The sequence below is a fragment of the Tinamus guttatus genome, unplaced genomic scaffold (genome assembly GCF_059628265.1).
Source record: "Tinamus guttatus ecotype Peru unplaced genomic scaffold, ASM5962826v1 Tinamus_guttatus_pri_ptg001340l, whole genome shotgun sequence".
In the NCBI taxonomy this organism is placed as follows: Eukaryota; Metazoa; Chordata; class Aves; order Tinamiformes; family Tinamidae; genus Tinamus; species Tinamus guttatus.
Window position 1 is genome coordinate 84,718 of NW_028289874.1, and position 20,885 is coordinate 105,602.

Sequence of the window (20,885 nt, forward strand, 5' to 3'; positions counted from 1 at the left end):
ATATTTTTAAATTTGGCCTTCTACAGATCAGGCAAATTGTACACAAACTATTATACAAGTAATGCAAGAAGAGTAATGCTACAAAGTCATGCACACAAACTCTAGGAAACAAGGAAATTAAGAATGCATGGGCAACCTGATGTGTTTACATTTGGCTAAGAGTCTTCAGATGATCTTGTTTCTCCTCACAGACCTCCCCTGACTTGTGCTGAACAGGGCGCTCTTACTGGACAGCTCTGATGCTTAATCATAGATCCATTGGTTCCAGGCACTTCTTAACTCCTGGATGCTCAGCTGTGCAGCTATGGCAATGCTCTTCACAATGTTTTACATGCAATTATGATTTAGAGCTGTTAGGGAGTCAAATTCATAAACGTTTTTAGCACTGTTATCCTTATGCGTTACTCTAGAAAAATCTTTTCATGTAAAAGGCCTAAGTATCTTTCTTTTTTTAAAAAAAAAAAAAGAAGAAAAAAGAAAAAAAGAAAGAAAAACTTTCACACATACACATAGTGCAACTGTTGGCTTGCATTTCCCTCCTCTCCCAATCAATTTGAACCATGCTTTCTTATTTGTATTACTGTAACGCCTGTGAGCTTTAATCATGAACCAGGACACACTGGCAATAATCAAGCCTCAGTAATTTAACACGTATCATTAAAAGAAAATGAGAGGCAGGGTATGGGAACAACACTATGCTGTTCAGGGCTTTTAGCATATAGGTAAAACAGGGATAATAGCCCTGCCCTGCCTTACAGCAGTGTTGTGAGAATAGATACATTAAAGATTACAAGGCACTAACTCAGATATTATGGTAAGAGGAACCAGATAAGCATCTAACCAAGTCCTTGAAATCAGTGGGAGTTTTTCCTAGTAAAAGGCTTCTGGATGTGATCTCAGAAGAGTAATTCAGTACATACCATGAGAGTGAAGAATTTCCAGAAGTATTTGTTACCCATCTAACTTTGCTCTCTACGGTCAATGGTGAAATTCCCAGTTACAATCTGGCTGATGATGAGTGCTCTTGAAAAACCTAATGGGTTTAATGTTCACATGTAACAAAAATCTAGGGTCTGATCCAAAACCCACTGAAGTCACCTGGAGCCTTTCCCTGAACTCTTATGAGCTTTGGACCAGAGCCTGCAAGACTACACAACTTAATTCTGAACTGGAAAAAGGCAAGTCACACTGCCACCAAGGAATCTGAAGAAAAAACAGAGTATCTGTACCTTTTAATCTCTTTTACTCTCCAATGGATAATCATACACAATATACATATTAATAGGTTTCTCTATTATTTTTTTTAATATATATACACACATATATATTCCTACATACCTGGCTTTTTTTTCCCTTTCTGCCCTGGTACCACTTCTGTGGGCTCATGAGTTTTCTTCATCAACATGGAGAGAGTAGCATCATGGGCCCGAAAGAGATCCACAACTTTGTACAAATCGACATCTGTGATCAGGTCGCAGCTCAGCACCAAGACATCCGTCTGCCAGAGAAGAACACAAAGAGCCCTTCAGAGATTGTCATGACCAGATAGAGACTAGCATCTGATGACTTTGCAACAAATGCTGCCTGTAACAGTTAACCTTTTTACACAAGGTGTGTCATACATACACTGACCAAAAAAAAAAAAATGTTGCTGGGATAGGGTTTTACTGGAAGCGGGACAATTAACTTCAAGGCACTGAATTTCACCAGTTCACACTGCTTGAGTTCTGCTGTTTCTGAAGTAGCTCTATGTTACCCAGCTCTGGGCTTGTAAAGAAAATGTGATCATCTGAACTGCCATCTCCTCCCAATGGAAGGGACTGGGATACAGAAGCCAGGACTTCCAAGCCTGCCATGAAAATCTACAGTATTTTTAATGGCTACTTTTAGTTACATAATGATGTAGAAAAGAAATCTTTCTGGAGAAATCTTTTTAGCTGACTTTGCATCTGGCTACAAACCACTGGAAAGATTTAAACTATGTTATTTTATCACGGGGAAAAAAAAAAGATCAAAGACTATCTAGGATGTGATTTACTCAGTAATTGTGCTGTGATGGTGGGCTCAGCCTAGAAATACATTTCCTAAAACCAGCAATACCCCATATTAAAAAAAAATGAGGAAGTTAGGTCCTATTTAATAACAGGCTTGTATTTTATTTTGATCTCACAGGATTTCAAAGTGCATTACAAAGCATTTAAGAGAACTGCTGCATATATCACAGAAATGTAATCACACACTGGGTGAGACCCAGCAGCTTCATTAGCACCACACACCACCAATACAGTCAGGCTAAAAACTCTTACTTAGAAATGATTTTATGCCTTTCTCATGGCTTGTGGAATATACTGCCAAAAATCTAGCAGTTTGGCAATTAACTTCATTTAAACTAATCTTAACATAATATTTCTGCAGCACAGCCTACAGAAAATTAGTGAGTTTCCACCTCATTATTTTTGTTAATGATCAACTGTCTGTGTTTCAAGAAGATAGTGTTTCTTTCTTGACATAAACCATTTTCACTTTCTTTGCCATAATTTAATATATAAACCTCCCTAAGGAGGGGAACATGGTTTCTCAGGTCTTTCTTTTCTAAGACAGTATTTAATAGGAAGGGTGTTAGAAAACACTTGGTAAAGTCTGAGTTACTTACTCATAGAGGATCAATAATTCTATTTTTAATTCAAATGCCATCATGGTTGAAAGAAAAATAATTCAGCTCTGACCTGGAAGGTTTGCTTTACAAATTTTAACCTAGTATTAGGAGATTCCATATTGTAGATAAGAGTAACTGAGGTCTGCTATACACCTTATTTGACAGGTTCTCCTACAATGGAAGGAAGCTTCTGAGTGTTACTGGTAACTCATGAGAATTCATTGTTCCAAACTGAGAGGTGCTGATTTGGCATGTTGCACAGAAGGTCAGGCCCTTCAGTTTTCATGTGACTTCTCCCCAATTTACTGAGAAACGCTGAGGTTGCTTTGTGGGAAGCAATAAGGTGCAGGTTGAGAATTTTACACATCCAAACCAGACTTGCTCCCCTTTTAACATATTTTCAAAATGTGTATTTTATATTATGGTTGTGCCTCGGAGAAGTATTTTAATTATCACTGGCCTAACACAAACAACTTGCACATACTGGAAAAACAAAATATCAAAAAAACAGTAAGCTGTCCACTACTCTGGAATAGTTCTGGAACAGCTCTGGAACAGATCGATATCTTAGTGTGCAAAAACAAGGGATAAAATCATCCATCTTCATATAGAAGCAAAACTTCAGTTTCATAGCTGCAGATAGTGACAAACATAACACATATTAGGCACCCTGAAAAACCCTACAAAAATTTCAGATATTCAGCATTCACAAGAGCACAAATGAGTTACAACACTTGGAGAAAAGGCCAAAATGTACCCAGGACCTGGATAAAGAAACTGCTTCTTTTCAAACTCATTTTGTAGACGGAAGAAATCTCTGCCTTCGAATCCCTGGGGGGTGGGTGGCAGTGGGGGGAAACACAGACACACCGGGGGATTTATCTTAAGCCACAATTACTGGACTTGTAAAACAAATCTTGTGATTATTTCTCATTTCACTAAGTGCTTTAATCTCTCACTACAGTAAAATCCCAACAAGCCTTTCATAGTTGTGAGCGGGCTCCCGGGTTTTTTTCCCTCCTCACTATAGGACAAGCCTTTTTGCAAGAACTGAATGTAAGACCCCCGAGGAGCCTAGGGGAACAGAACCACCAAATGTCTGGTCGCCATCTGTTCTCCCCATTTACTCTCCCAATATGTAAATAAACGGCAGCGAGCGCGGGGACCAGCGGAACACACGGCTGCTCTGTAAAGCCCACATTTCTGCCTCTGCTCCTGATGAGCAGAGCAGCGGCCTCAGAAGCACGCTGAGAATACACCATGAAAGGCTCTTTTGGGACTTGACAGCCTCCCCTTTGAAACACCACCACCCCCATAAATAAAGCCCTCACTGTCTACGGGATGCACTTTTTTTTCCAGTGTACAACTCCTGAACGAATAAACTAATGGCTGAATGAAAAAATAAACTATCCTAGAACCCTAGCAGAAGTGTGTGTTTTTCTTCACTTTCTTAGGGCGGGTGGAGTAGAACGAAAATAAATGGTAGAGCTTATGTTTTCTTTAAGTATATACTTCTATACAGGCCGTATAAATACAGCACACCTTCCCAATGAACCACTGATACAAAGAGGAGAAGTGGGTCCTGCACGCGCTCCTGTGCTGACAGGGGTATGTGAACATACTTGACTTCATGAATTATGCAAACACCTAAGAGCCACACATCTCTTAATGAAATATATGTAACGACGATTACATCAACCCCAAACTATTATACAAACACAAGATAAGAATCAACACGAACTGATTTAAAAAAAAAAAAAAAAGGGAAGAAAACCAGCAAGCAAGCACACACCCCAAGCACAACCACCACAAAGGAAGAAAAGTACCTGCACAAAGGCTTGCAAACAGCACCCTCAACTCCCACTGCACCCATGGGGCAGCATGAGGAAAGGGACATAAGGAAGACCGGGTAATGGCTGCAGCATTTTGGTTAATACTTCACACCAGAACTCCATAACAGCAGCAGCTGAACAGGCCGAGCTAAAGAAAAAAATCTCCATCATAAAGAAACTATGACCCACCTTTAAGAAAAGAGACACGGAGTGACTATGGGTGACAAGGGGACGCTGAAATATTACTATGATACCGGTGGAGCAGCCCCAGCACGTTGTAACCAGATCGTGTTCTCTGGGGCATCACAAGAACCAAGGGAAACAGCAGAATATAGAAGTGTCCAATGAAGAGTCACTTAGGCCTCAATAATACCATTTAACCTTGGATTTACAAGGAGGGAAACTCAAGTTAGAAACTCAGCCTCTAATCAGTGGAGAGAAAGTGGCTCCTGCAGTCAATTTATCGCCTCTACAATCTGAATTTCAAGGTGTTTCTCCCTCTGTCCCGAGCACAGAAGGACCCCTGGGCTTCCAGCTCAGCCCACACTGAGCACAGACACTTCCCTCTAGTCAGGAGAGGGAACAGAGCACTTAAGGCCTCCATATACCATCTCTGCCTCTAACTCTGGGTAATACCACTGCATTACCCGACAGATCTTTCCAAACTGCAGGTACTCAGATGCCATGAGACAACACACACCTTCAGTCTGGATGAATAACACACTGTAACACGAAACATCAAGCAAGTCATACAAAACAGGCTAAAGCACTATTAAAAAGAAAGAAAGAAAAAAAAAACCCTCAAACCAACATGTCAACAATTATATTAAACCCAGCACAACACGGAGCATCTATGCAAAAAAGAAAACAAAACCAAAAGGCAGAACATTTCAAGAACACAGTTCAAGACAACTGATTTAAAAATAGAAAATATGTTTTCAATGGAACTAATTCTTACCATAGATCAAAAGATGAGTGCAATTATATGCTGTAATATACCAGCATAAACAAAAAGCCTTGGACTTGCTCACACCCTACATACCAAAGGCAACACTGTAAACTCTTTCACATTCAGAAATGACTGCTGGATCCCTTCTGTTCAAACAGGAGATATCAAGGTTACCACAGATAGCTGGCAGCAAAAGCTGACTTTTTAATGGTGTTCACTAACTTTTTTTTTCTTTTTTTTTTCTTTTCTTTTCTTTTTTTTTTTTTTTTTATGAAGTACAGACAAGGGCAGGACCTTGTAGCCTAAACTGCTGAGGGGCCTCAAAAACTACAGAGGAGAAAATGAGAAAACATATGTTCTGAGGAAATCTCTAATTTGAACAAAATCAGCCTCAAGAGAAAGAGAAAAACAAATGTCAGTTTGCATTACAAACAGAAAAGTAGTAACATATCCACTCGCAGCAGAACCAGCTTCTAACAGGACTGAGGATAGACAAAACATGGCAGTTAAATGATAAAAGTTTCCAATTGCACAGTATTGCAGCTGACACTTTGACGGGAAGGGAAAAACAAAAGAGGGGGTGAAAAACAAGAGGGATTAGATGGACTTTGTTCCTACACTCAGCCTAAGTCAACGCATGCACAAACAGAGAGCTCTGCATCATTTCCTGGGGTGTCACCATACTACGTGCAGGGAGGAATAAGTTATAATTACTGCTGGTATTAAGGCTGAGAGTTGATGTACACAATAGCCTGGAACTTCACTCGTATGTTGCATTAACAGTGGGGTTTCTGCATAATGCTTTTATTATTCTAAAGCATAGAAAGGCAGAAACAGTTTGGCTACAGGCAAACATTTTGATTACTTGCTAGCTTGCTCTAGGCAAAGCCAGAGATACCTCCCAGCAATTGCATTAGTCACCATGGTTCAGATCAGAGAGTTACATCCAAGGCTTTAGAGAATCCCTTTTTATCTCACTCTCCATTACAAGCCCTCCAATTTCCACACCTGTGACCTCTTTGAAGCCTTTTGGCTGTTGCTGTAACTGGAGCAGGGAACCACATTTATTTTTGATGTCTGCAGGATCTTGTTAGCTACCAAACTATAATGACCGCCTTTGGCTGGGAATTCCCACTCTGCTTTGATGACCTTGATAGCAGGATTCAGAAGCAAACGATTTAGTCCTTACTTAGCAGATATAAAACATTCATCTGCTATGCACTCACCCTGCAAGAGCAGGTTTGCTGCAGACTAGCACCTTTGGAACTCTTCAGAGGATGTCAAACTGGGGATGGACCAGCTTGTTCCTCAATCTAGAATGCAGAAGCAGCCTTTCCCCAACAAAAAGTGGAAGGAGGATTTTTTGGGTGCTTCCCCCCCCCCCCCCCCCGCTTTCTGGGGGGAAGCAGTGTCTTAAACTTAAAAAGTGATGTCTTTTTTTTTTAGGGGCGGGGGGGTTGTTGTTGTTTTTTGTTTTTAACTAGCAAAGTCTAATTCAGGAGCCAAGGGAGTCTCTTCTAGTTTCTTGGATGGCCCTAAATTCATCAGGTGAAAATATCTTAAGGCAATGTGAATGTCTTTGCATACGTAACCTGTCAGCATCACTGCTTATCTTCTCTAACAGAGCAGGAAGACAGATGCCAGGAGCTGGGGAGGAAACTTAACCCTGCTCCCATCATATGGCTCATCCTATGCATTGTATCAGATGGGATCCTACAATGAAAACACTATTTTACATTATCTTCACATCTCATGACCTAGCATCCAAAATCAATATTTTTTAATTTACATATATATAAGCTCAGAACAGGAAAGATATTCAAGCCCTGCAGGCATCCTGTCTCCTCCCAGGAGGAAGTCTTGTTACTTAGTGCTAAAACTGACTTGTGCGGTGGAAAAAGTACAACCATCAGCAGTACCAACATACAAACTTACATAAATTCATAAACTTAATATGAATTTTTCTTTCAAGCAGGACTTTGATATCATAAACTTGCAGAACAGTAAACCAGGTGGTCTGGGATATAAACTTTGCAATCCATATTTTATTCCAGTTCTGATTAATGCAATCTTGCCACACTTGCAGAATTCCAACAATCTTTTCCCAGCTTCCTCCTCCAGGCACAACAGCCTTTTCCACTGGTTCCCCACCTTCTATAACATCAAGAGCAAGTCACTTACCTTCCACTTGAGAGCCTATTCCTTTCACTGATCATTCACTTAGCAAAAGGTCTGTTTCTGTCTTAGATCAATAGCAATGCACTTGGCACGCTCCGAGCGCTCCGTGTACCCCTGCAAGCTGGCACGGTATTTATCATGAATGTCTTTCATGAATTCATTATTATCCTGAATAGAGCTTGGCTACTGTTGCACCTACAGAACAGTGACAGTCATCAGGCCACCAGCGTGCTGGGATGCTGCCCTAACATACCAACATGTACTATTTAGTGTCTTTATTACCCGCTTCCTCAACTCTCTGAGGGCAGTTATCTCCTGGGTTTGCATTCAGGTGCTAGGCAGTCTGCAGAAGGGACTGTTTTTCCTTACTTAAGGCCAGGCATCCAGAACGAGGTCACTATCACTCATGAGAGCCATCAGGCTAAAGCTCGGGTGAGAAGCCCAGATCCGTCTCCTATACAAACCATTAAAAGCCAGATCTAGGGCTTGAGTATGCCATAATCCAGGGCCAGAACTGCCCAGCTCAGGGAGGCTTTCTGGGGCAAGCAGAATTCTCCCTTTACTTAGTGCAGACCATCCAGACCTCTTCTCTGCAGCGAGGAAAATTCCAGAGACACACAGAGCTCTCCTGTTCCTGGAAGGAAGGTTCCCAGGACTACCCGTCCGGCAGCACTAACAGCCACCGCACAGCTGATCTTGGACTCTGCCTCACACGAGCAGAAAGGAGAAATCCACCCTCAGACTCCAATCCCAGGAGCAGCGGCGCAGCCGGCTTGCTGCCAAAGCCCAGAGCTCAAGCCCAGGCTTAACACTTAATGTAAGCAGAGCCCTAGGCAGTCAGGTGCTGCAGTCATGCAAACAATAGTAATAAAAACTAGTCCTAATGGAGCTCAACCGGCTCAACTTATTGAGGAGAAAGACGACCCTTGCCCACAGCCTGCAAAGGATATTTTAGCAACGAAGCAACACGCAGGAATGGCTGGATTCAACAGCTAGAAATCAGAATCAGCAGTGTTCAAACTGGAAATAAAAGATGAAGTGTTTTCAGAGTGAGAATAAATGTCATCTGGAACAAACCATAAAATGTGTTTACACTAATAGACTTTTCCTCAATAAGCACATGCGACTACAGACTTGCTGCCTTTTAGAAAAGTGCATTCTCTAACTCATCCACAAGTCTGGGGGTTAACAGCTCTAATTACTCAGAGCAAATGCTCCTATAGACTAGAGGATCTTAATGGTTCCTTTCAGTCTCAAACCAGAATATTACTGAAAACCAAGACACACAGCACACGCCTTCAGGAACCACTCTGCCACTCTGCTTTTCCCCATCTAATACTATGCAGGTGTATTTTTTCTCCTGTAGCACCTCTCCAGTTTTCCTGTGGTATCTGGTCTGCAGCAATCGGTATTATGACAAACAGGCTATCGAAACGTCAAGAACTCCACTGACTTTTCCAGCACTGCTCGTTTACATCCCAGATCCTCACCATATTCTCAAAGGAGCTAATAAAATATTGCAAAAATAATACGTAAATTTACTTCAAGAAAATACGGATACTTGATGCTCTTTTGCTTTCTAGCAAGACTCAAAAAAAAAAAAAAATCCCATAACCTATACTATTCCCATCACCTCCTGTATCTATCCTCTTATTCCTATAACCATTAGGAACTCACTACTGCACCAGGCTGCAAAACCATCAGAGGAAAAACCCTCTTTTAACACAGTAAGTCCACGGGTTGATGCTTGACAACTATTCCCTTTCACATTCCCCAGTAAGCAGAATGACAAACTTATCGAATGCCATTTTTTGATCGGAACAATTCCATCCTGCCGTTTGAGGGCTGGATACTCACTAAGAAACATCACCTGTAGTAAAACTGAGGCAGCTGAACAGCTCACAACTTCCAAGGAAATCCCAGCTTCAGATGAGAGCATGGCTATCAAGACCCATAAACTAACTGCTCGGGGGGGAAACAGAAGTCATGCAGGCTCAAAACAAAGGAAAAAAAGGCTGCAGAGAGCAAGAACATTACTCAGAAAGTCGCAGGTGAACCCCTCCTTGCAAGCATCACATCATACTTGATGCTAGGAAGGCCCTACTTATGGGGAAGGACCAAGGAGATCAGAAGTTACAAGTCAGAAATAATAGAACTTCAGATTAGAAAGTGACTTCTTTGCACTCACATCCATGAAAGCTACACTTTAAGCAGAAAAGTACAAAAAGCACAACACTGAGATCATATTAAACTTTAATTTTCCCCTTACACACAGCACAGTATTATCAGAGACTGTATATGCTTTAAATAGGGAAATTAATAGATGTTTTATAACTAAAAAACGACAAAACACACTAATTTTACTTACATCCACAAAATGGAAACTAACAGTAGCTCACGGAAAACAGAAGAGACTTACAAGAATACTTTTAAGAAAATGATTTTAATTATACACATGTGCGAAGTGCTGACTATGTCTGCAACTAAAACAGGCAGAATTGGTGCAATTCATCAGCACACTGAGGATCTGAATGAAAACATACACTGTAATAAAGGGGGAAATGGTGACAATTAATTTCCACATGGAAACAAGAGGTATTGGTTAACAAAATAAGCACAGCCCTGAGCTGCCAGGAGCTCAGAAAGGATAAGGACACGCCGTGAGAGATGCAGCAATTAAAACTGACAGGCATCTCGGGTCTGTCAGTGACTCTTGTTGCAAAACACCTAAAGTCTGTGCATATTTTTTGCCTGTGTGTATAATGGGAAGCATCCTTCTCAGCTGCAGCATCCTTCTAATTTGCTCTCATTAGAGCAAATGCCCTAATAACCACTCTGGATCCCAACCTGTGGAGCTAATTGCCTCATTCAAACTTCAGCTGTTTTAATCCTGACCCATAGTAAAAACTGGAAGGAGGAAAAAGAAAAAGAAAAAAAAAGGCTACATACTTTTAAAGCTCAGTAACTTAAAAAAAAAAAAAAAAGTTGAATTCTCTAACTCCCTCAACTGCCAGGAAAATTGAAGATCAGAGCAGAGTGCTGAGCATAATTCATGCAGCAGGTATCAATCAGGCAGTGCTGTATCACTCCTACTTGCACCAGTCTGAGTACCTGCCAGTACACGTGCGTAACGATCAGCTGTGCTTTGGGAATGAGACTTGAGCATGTTAATTAGTAATTAATTTTGCCTAATACCTCGATGGTGGTAAATTTCAATCTGGACTGAATCAGAGGTAGAACTGGAGACAAGATGTTACATACCCTGTGTGCTGCCACCCAATTCATCTGCTTTTCCCCATGCAATGTGCTGCCACAACCATGAAGGGCAGAGACAAAAAAAGATGGCGAGAGAGCAATTTTATTTGTAATTTGGGCAGACACAGCAAACAGTATTTGCTGCCAGATCTACAGACCTTGTTTGTCTCTTACAAACGCATTTCATTCGTTTTTTATTTTCACTGACAGTACAAAAATACATAGCCATACATTACGGGGACTGAAGTTTTTCCTTCCATGCTCACCAAACGCTACTCAGCTGTACCGAAAGGATTCAGATTCCACCTTCCAGTCATTACAGCAAGCTTACTTACATCATGTGTTTGGAAAGGAGATTTTTCAACAGAGGAAGTGGAGCGCTTAGCCATGCCGTCCAAGACTGCACGGATCAGTGACCCTCAGCAGCACACAGACCACCACCGTGACATCACCCTTTCCACAACATGGCTCCCAAAGATGCACATACCAGGAGGATCTGGAGTTTCAATCTTTGTTTATTTGCTCAAAGACATTCTCTTTCTTTCCTTCTTCTTCTTTTTGGTGGCTTTATAGGGTTTGTTTTCTTTTGCTTTAAGAGCTGTATTACTTTCCAATCTTGCTTTTTGAAACAGGGAAAAGCAGGTGGACCACCTGAGATGAGATATTCCACACACAAGCACTCACCAGTGATAGTAGCAGGAGGCATGCTGATTAATTCACAGCATATTAGTCAGGGTTCCATTAACGCAACTAAGGGCTCATCAAGGAAGGAAAATGTGAAATTGTTCCATTGCTTTTACTCTTCTGAAATACCACATTTTAATCACCAAACAGGGTATAGTTGAGTGACACAAGGGAGAGAAATGCTTAACAGAAGGTGAAAATAATATAGATGCAGTGAAGACAAATGCTTGATCCAGGCACACCCAACCCACCTCCTGTTTCAGCTTGAAATGCAGATTCATGATTTAATCGGGTTTCTCAACCTGCTGCCTGGAGAGGCCCCAGCCTGAGAGGTGGCGCCAGACAGCGGCTGTTGGGTCTGGTAAAACCTGGCACTCAAACAAAATGGCCCAATATTAGGGAGGCCTAAATTTCACAGGAACTCATTTGTAAGTTACGATGACTTTTTTCCTTCTTTTTTGGTCAGGAGTAACCTACAACTCGCAAGGAGTTCTGCAGCAGCTTGATGAATGGTACAAGGAGAAGGTCACAGAAACACAGTTCTGAAAGGGGTCTCCCGAGTCACAGCTTAGCCTCCTGCCATTGCAGGTATCAAATTACTTAGTTTATTATAGAAAAAAATATTCACTCCGGCTTAAAATAAGGGTTTTTCTGGTCTTGATTACTCCTTCTGGAGGACTGTTCCACGACCCTATTCTGCTTTGATTGATTGAAACCTTTTTGTAATTTTCACTCTATATTTTTTCAAGCAAATTCAAACCCATTTATATTTGCTCCACCATTATATGTAATCCTGAATATCTTATCTGTTCTCCCAGTGCTTGTTTCCCTTTCCCAAAATAGGGAGAGCAAGTACATTTCCTTGATTTTGCCACAGAAATGTCAAACTTTTAATAAAAACTCTCCATCCTCCGCCTTTTTTCAGCAGCCCTTCTTTGCATCTGTTCCCATTTGAATTCACTTTTTTTTGAATATACATTTGAGTTCCAGACCTATAGAGTATTCTGGCAAATTCTTTCCACTGCATTTCCACTGCATCCACAGCATTAATAATTTCTCATCTCTGTCAAAGCACACTTTCCCAATATAATCTAGTCTTACATTTAGCTCTTCATGCTCACAATCACCCCACATTCAACTAGTATATGCTGGGACTTTGTAATTTACTATTCAGCTCCTGGCTTAAATAGAATGTATTAATCCCCAGCAGTGGGAGGCCTGTGTTACCAAAGACCTGTCACTATTACTGTGCAATAATATAGCAGGCCATGGGACATGTATTTTGCAAATTGACCTTGCGATCTTCTGAAGGAGAAGATTCTCAAGAATGGTGGTAGAGCCCAAATAGCTGAAGACATTAGAGAACACATAGGAGAGAAGGACCCTACAGAAGCCTTAACTGACATATTAGAATGCATTACAGTACAACTTGATAAAAGCATCCCAAAGCTAGAGCAAAAGCCTTCCTAAGCAAGTTGTGTAATTACGTTACGTAAGGTTTCAGGAGACATCAAAATAAGTTAACATTTGAAGAAGCAGTCTGCAGACCACTATCACAGAAAGAAAGTCACCACTACAAGATGAGCTGCCTACAAAACAAGACTGCATCCTCTTCTACTGCCTGCTGCAGACAGCACCTGCACCTTCTCTCTTGCTGAAACGCTTATCAGGTATCAACTCTGGCACTGTGAGGCCTCTTACTGATTTCCTTGTTTTTCAGGTTCAAGTCACCTGAATGCTCCAGCCATTTTTGCTTCCCAATGAAAATCAAAAACAAGGACTGGAGACAGTTACTGAGGAGAAATCAATTTTATATGACTTAGAATGAAAATAAATAAATAAAGTCCCTTCCCAACTGCTCCCAGCAGCTGGGAGGCTTTGGACACTAAAAAAAGGCATGTAGAAGTTAACAAATATTATACTGAGTATTGAATACTGAAGCATCTGCTGTCACACCTGCAACATTACTAATGGCTCAGAGCAGTATGCTGAAGGGTCACTCTGTTTTTAAAATGTGCCTAGCATTGATCTCATTTAAAAGCCCTTAGTCTTCAAACACCACATACTTTCACAGTAAAAAAGCAACATCCCTACATCCAAACTGTTTTCCTGTTTGTGCCTAAAGAGAGCTTCTTCTAGAGAAATTGACTCTTAGGAAGGCAAGTTGCTTCTTCCCCCTTGCAAACTCCACAAGTGCCTTGACAAACTACACAAACTATGTGCTTCCCATGCCTGCAATGCTTTGGCAATTTGGAATCTAAGGATGCAGCTGCTTTCTTTATTTATTGCTTGTTATAATCCAAAGATGCTGGGCCTGCCATAGCTCTTTGCTGTCTTTAAAAGATTTAGTGAAGGGTATTTTCCATTTCCTTACATACAGAGCTTTTCAGAACCTGTCAGACAGCAAGCAGAAGACATCTACTATCGTGTCCCTTTCTGCATCCGGGAAGTCTTGCTGGACCCTCACCTTCTTTCACTTCCATGCTGCAGACACGGCAAAGCTCAAGTGCTGGAGCTTGCATTGAAACTTCAGAGTTATTCTGGTATAAATGCATGAGTGAGTGACCCAAAGAAAAATGGAAGTCAGAAGGCATAAAAAATGTGTTCCTGTAATGAATTTACTTAACTATAACCAAAAATGGGAAGAGCAGACCTTAAAATCATAGCCATAGAAGCTGCTGTAGAGGATACAGGCTGCATCAGTGCTCTCAAACTGACGGCATTCTAGGAAACACTGTGATTGTAGACAGGAAAGCAGCTAAAGTTTCAGACCAGTAGCTGTCACAAAGTTCTTGTACAGTTTTCATACAGTTACACAAGAGGAAACATTTAGGAGGTACATGAATAGCTGCTACATACACCTTCTGTTTTTTGATCAGGTCATTTTAAGTGCTGTAGTTTAATAAAACACTTAATGTTTTGCATTAAGTTATTATCCAATTAAAGATTAATATGAACAAACACAAAAATTCTTTATCAGTTTCTATCGCATATGTTGCAAAATGAATTTTCAGTTACTTAATTTAAGACCAACACTGTATCACACTAAGGACCATTTTAAAGTCACACTCCAGCACACACTGGAAAAAACTTTTGTTCAGAAATTGGACTGCAGCTCTACTACAGTTTGTTTCAGCACTTTCCATTAAAAGCAATTGTGCTCAATCTCCTGTCTTGCTGGCCTTTTCAGGGTAGAGGAACGGTGCAATTTGCACATAGTAAAGACAGATTTGTGCATAAAACTAAGAGAGATTTGAGATATGTGTCCAGCTTCCAGTGCTTTTACAGAACTTTTTAAATCATCCTAAATAGGTCACTTCATCTCCCTAAGCCTCAGTTCTCAGACCTTGAGTAGCAAAGTCAAACTTACTACTGTTGTTAACTATTCAGACACCAGAACTGAATGTCCTAGAAAACACAGTAACAAGTCAATAAAAAAACAACTGGGAAAGAAGAGGTTAGTCTGACACTCAGGCCTAGAAACACACAAAGTACAACTTACAGGACCAAGCTTTCTGTTGTTCATTACTTCTCATTAGGAAGCACTAAGTTTAGCACAGTATCTTTGTTGTGGGAAGGATCCAAGAAAAGGATACATTCAGACTTGTAATGAATATAAAACACCTAATAAAGCTGCTACCTTGTCAATCAGTTGTAGGTTGAGACAGCCAAAAACAACAGGAAGATTCCAGTAGAGCAAAGAACACACATCTACTACATCAACTCATGAAGCAAATATGTCCAAAAAAGCCTGTGTGCATAGAGTAGGCAAAGAGCAAACAGGAAACTTGAACAGGTTTCCTTTGCTCTCTTGCAACTTCTGAACAACCAGGAAACACTAAGTCTGGCGGAGTCAGCTGCTTGTTCCTGTGAACAGAGACGGTCAGTCTTACCTACCCAAAACAGCTAACACACAAAAAAAGTGATAAAACAAAATGAAAACTATCTTCCCTCAGCCTCCATAGGCTTTGCACACATGCATTCTTACGCTACTACTGAATGCAATTCTGTAAATCTAATCTCAACATCTAATCTCTACAGTATCAAATTTTATTGATGAAGGTGCAACACAGCAAAAAAAAAAACACTGCTTAAGCAGGCATAGTGAATAGCAGTGCTACGCAGGTGGAATCCCTCAGTTAAATACAAGAGGAAGCAGAAAGTCATGAGGCTTTACTCCTCAGAGTGGCCCAATATCTATGTGCATCTCAAGATTTGTGATCAGCCTTTCAGCTTGCCTTAGACATATTTTTTTAGAGCGCATTTACAATCTTGGCTTTCCTCCACGTCACTTGCATTGCACACAGGCATGCTATACTGTGCCATGTTACCTCATTTTTACTGAGCATACTTGCTCTTCTGTCTGCGGGCAATTAACTCAATTTGCGACAAATAAAAGTTTCAGCAACCAGTTTAAGCTCCTCATGAGGCTTTTGGCATGGGCTGGAAAAAGTCTGCCAGCAAACTACGGCCACAAGTAGCAGTTGTTTTTACCGGGGAAATTCATTCTTCAGCAAGAATCCTCTCCTTCTATCCCACAGATATAGCCAACATACTGCAGCTTTTCATCTGCCTGTACTGCACAGTTCTCTCACCTGTATCAGACAGGAGAGGATATATCCTGTAAGAAGCATATGAGGGGTATGCATTTACTAATGGAATGACTCCAAAATACACAACACAGCAATTTGCTCAAGAACTTAGTTATAGGGGTTTTCAAATAAGAGAGCACTATGTCCTCTTTGGCCAGACAAGCAAGACAAAATAAAAAGTGCATAAACAATTGCTGACATTCATACATAGTTCACTGAAAAGTTGTGCGTTTCCCACTACCACCTACCATGTTCTCCAAAACTTTTTTGGGGGGAGAATAAACACAAACCAACACTGTCTCTGCTCAGAAGAAACAGTCAGTTTTCTACTCCATTTCTTACTCTTGCACTCTTCACTGTCATACCTCAGGCCTTCTCAGCAAAGCTGCCAGAATTGCCAAAAAGAGATCTGCCCAGGCAGCTGGACTTACCACTCTGATCAGGCACTAAAACTGTTCGACCTTGGCCACCATTTGCAGTGCAGACAGCTACCTCCTTATTGCATATGCCCAGTTAAAAATAATACCAAACTGAGCTGTGACAGAGTGCAATTCTCCAGATGACAGAAACCTTCAGTTAAGTAAAAATATCATTTTGTTGCTTTTTCTTCTCCTCTTTGCACCTTCTCTTGGCTCACTGAATCATGCCAGTCTGTGCATTAATCTCTGGCCAAATAAGTCTCATTATACCACACTTTCCTGCTAAGTCTCATCTTGTCTTGATTGGTGCTTTCCTCTCAGGAGTACACAGCCTGTTATCCTGCGGTTTATTACCTTCAAAAAGAGTCTGAAGACAAAAGACACCTCAGGACATTAAATGGTCCATTGATACTCTGTCACAACTTTTATTTGAACAATTTGGCTAAGATGACCTAAACAGATAGGAAATAAATCAGAAAGGTTACAAAGGACAACCACAGAAACAAAATTCCACCCCTAATCTTGGCAAGAATTCCAAGCAGCATTTCAGCCTTACATGGAAGTATTTTTACTTCTGTAGTCAGCAGTTAAAATTCAGTGCACAGTTCTAGAACAGCACCCAACTGTGAAAAACAGCCCTTTATGAAATTTGGAGCGCTATTAATGTAAAAGCTTACAATGTGACCAAGCCAACAAAAGCACAAGAAAAGTAGGGAGATGAAGCACAGAGTAAGTGACTCGCCTAACTGCACAGGCAGTCTGTCATGGGGCCAAGAATTGAACCTGGTTTTCTTTAAATATCAGCTAATTGCCTAATGAGTAAAATGAGTATTTGTGCAGAACTCTACTTACCCAAGCACTAGCTGGACAACAGCTATCATGCATCATACCAAAAACTGTATGAATAGGTGCAACATCTTTATTAACTGGACAGAAAGGTACCACTAAGAAGCAGGTTAGTGCCAAGCCCAGACCTGCTCCAGCCTTTCTAGCTGTCGTTTAGAAGCCTTGTTTGATTTCCCCTTGGAATAATGACATAGACAAAATTCAGATCTTCTGAAAAGAAGGAAATTCAGTTACCTGCACTATTATTAAATGCTTTAGAAGATCTACCATATAAGTGTGATTTAAAAAAAAAAAAAAGAGAGGGGAAGATATTATTTTGAATGAATGTCTTCTAGTCCAGGTTAAAAAACAAGAAGAGACAACCATACCTTAATTTTCTGGTGAATATGCCTCAGTGAATCTGCTGTACCCATGTCCATGTTGTCACTGATGCACACAAAATCCAGCTTCATTTTTGTGTCCAGGTTTAACACTTTTTGGATTTCCTTCCTCGTAATCACAATGACCTCTGGGACAGAAGAAAGCACAGTGAGATCAAGCAAAGACACCAACGTATTTATAATGAATAAGGCATGCTCACTTTTTACTTTGAAGCCTGATGGGATTGTTGAAAGGCTTGAGTCACATAATTTGGTTCTAAAGGGAACTAAGCTCTCTTGGTAATAATAGGTCTGGCAATGAAGATCCTAATGAAGATGAAAAAAATCTCTGCTTTGCAGGGAGTCTACTCAAAGGGACAGACTGACATGTAAAGTGACATAAGGGGTAGCAGGACAAAGACATTTTCTACCATTAGCAAATGTTCTCCAACTATCTTCTCAAGGAATATGAATTGAGGAATGCCACCATAAGACCCTGCATTAAGGCCACTGACAATTTAGATCTCCATCCTTTGCCCATCTTAGTCCTGTGTAGCTCTCTGGAAAACACCACCAACCACAACATTTTATTGCTCAAATCACTTTCTTGTATCAGCTTGGAAAGTAATTTACAAAAGAGAACAGGTGGGTCATATTTGAAGTATGGCAATAATGATATCAAAATATATTTGGAAAGCAAAGAATGTGACAATTGAAATGCTGTGGAGAAAATATTTAGAAAGAGAACAACATGAAATCTTTTCTTCTGGCCTCAGGAACTGGAATTAAAAGGAAGAGTCTAACCATCAATTTACCTTGAAACAGAAAATAAAACAAAACATATCATCATAAACCTGTGAGATTTTAACAGACAAATACAGCAAAAAACATAGCCATAAGCCTAGGAAGCTTCTGTTATAAGCCAAAAATACACAAATTGTTTTTAGTGTATGTTAAAACCCAAGTCATAATGAACCTGTTAACAGAAAAAATGAAGAAGCTGCAAACATGAGTTGTGGGGCAGTTTGGTATCTGTATATGGGTACCCTCTCCTATATGGGAAGCCAACTCGGACTCAAAACAAACTGTAGGACCTACTCAGAGCAACGGAATAGCAACATCTTGAACTGGGGAGAAAAATCCCTGATGGAGAAAGAATTCCCACCTTTTAGCATACATCCTGCAAGTTGGACAAATGAGAGACAAGGAACTTGCAAGGGGGACAAACGGGAAAGGGCCGGTCAGCCTGCTGAACTCCTGTTTACTAACACAGGCACAGGTGAGGAATAAAGAGAATGGAGCAAACACTCATAAAATGTAATCAAATTATGATCCAACTGAAAAACCAAACAAGCAAACAAACAAACGGGGGCAGAATTTGCAGCACTGGAGCATTAACACAGAAGGAAACGGTCTGCTCAGGAAGCAGGAGAAAAGAAGGAAGGTGGCAGTTTGCTTCCCAGAGATGCACACACAAGCTTGCATGGTCCAAACAGTGTAAACAAGCTGAAAATTTCTGCATAGCAACCAAAATAAAGACAATAGCTCCTACCATAACATCACCTGCTAGTGCTGAGGAGCATCAACTTGAAAAGGCTATTTCTGAATAGCTAAAAAAAGCCATGAGAAGCACAGAAATGGTTGCAAAGAAGTTTTTGGCTGCCCATAAATGCATATCACAGGATGAAAGTATGATCCTAAAGAAGAGAAGGAAGAACAGACAAATGAAGAAAACTAACACTCAGAAAGCTGACTTCAAGAGCAGCTGTCAAAAAATAATTCCAAATGAAAAAAAAAATCTTAGAAGTTTCTTAATAAATAAAATTAAGCCCAAAAGCTTAAGTTTATACTTTCTTCCATCCCTTCATATTTTTCCAGTAGTAAGAGACTAGCCTGGACAAATCATGAGTGAAGCTTACCATCTTTAGAAAGAAAAAATGAAGCAGATGATAGAAAAATTCTCAGGATGAAAGAAGAACAGTAGTCACAAAGGAACAACAAAAAAAAAGTGGGGAAACAGAAGGGCAAAATGCAGCAAAAGTATGAAGAAAACAGGTACACGATGGGTATGAGAAAGAAGTTCTATAAGCAGCATAGGGAACATCACAGGAAGATTTAGCCCATCATCCAAAAGGTAAAGAAAATTTACAGCCTCACCATATACTAACAATACACTAACTGCCCTACCTGTATTACAGCTAAGCTAGTTCCCCCTGCCCTATTCCATACAAAACCCCCAGGCTCGCTCCACACGGGAACAATAAAGGCCTCAGTGCCTCAAGCAAAGCAAGTAACCCTGAACTTCAGGCCAGACTGGAACAACAAACCAAGGGACATCCCAAGAGAGCTGACACGCATCTCCTGCCATAACGAATCAGAGAATGAAGCAATGGGGAGGAACCCAGTTAACAACACCAAGAGAAACACCAAGTTGGTGAAAAGCACACCCACGGCAAAAGCCCTGAGGGAGCGGGGCAGAAGAGGGGCAGCCAGCGCTAAGGAAGGGCCGCAGCAGGGGCAGGGGCCGCCGCAGGGGCCGAGGGCTGCCGCAGGCCGCTCCAGGGAGCAGAGGGACCCCGTGGTTCAGGCGAGGGAGCAGGGACAGGGCACCCAGACGAGGGGGCGGCCGGGGCCACCCGCCCCGCGCCGGGGCCGCCTCACCTTCGAAACCGGCGCGCTCCAGCAGGTTGAGGGGGTACCACAGCAGGGGCCGGTTGCCCACCGGGAGCAACGGCTTGGGGATGCTGGAGGTCAGATCCGTCATGCGGGAGCCGCCGCCCGCAGCCATCACCACGGCCTGGAACTCCATGCTGCAAAGGGAACACACGGGCAGTGCGGGCCCTCGGCGCAGGCCGGCCCCGCAGCGCTGCCAGGCCCCGGCTGGGCCCGCTCCGCAGCCCCCGGGCCCCCCGCGCCGCCCCGGTACCTTGGGCCTGGCTCCCAGCGCCGCTCTGACAGCACCGCGATGGCGGCGCCGGCGCGCACTGCGCACGCGCGTGGACGGCCGAGCGCCTCGATGGCTCACGGCGGCAGCGGAGCGCCGATAGGATGGATCCCGCTTCCTGCCCTACCGGTCAGGGCAGCGAGAGGAATACCGAGAGGACGGATCCCAGGC

General features: G+C 41.7%; 1 protein-coding gene across 1 annotated transcript in view; it reads right to left on the minus strand.

The window, feature by feature from the left end:
- The window catches only part of LOC148590450 (translation initiation factor eIF2B subunit gamma-like), a 95,081-nt gene extending 74,248 nt beyond the window's left edge, over window positions 1–20,833 (minus strand). Inside the window, exons 1-4 of the mRNA XM_088539035.1 lie at window positions 20,697–20,833; window positions 20,432–20,580; window positions 17,780–17,919; window positions 1,339–1,498 (exon numbers count right to left, since the gene is read on the minus strand). Of these exons, the coding sequence (XP_088395161.1) occupies window positions 1,339–1,498; window positions 17,780–17,919; window positions 20,432–20,579 (448 nt within the window). The 5' untranslated portion in view covers window position 20,580; window positions 20,697–20,833. The remainder of the gene's footprint in view (window positions 1–1,338; window positions 1,499–17,779; window positions 17,920–20,431; window positions 20,581–20,696) is intronic.
- Window positions 20,834–20,885: the final 52 nt, after the last annotated feature.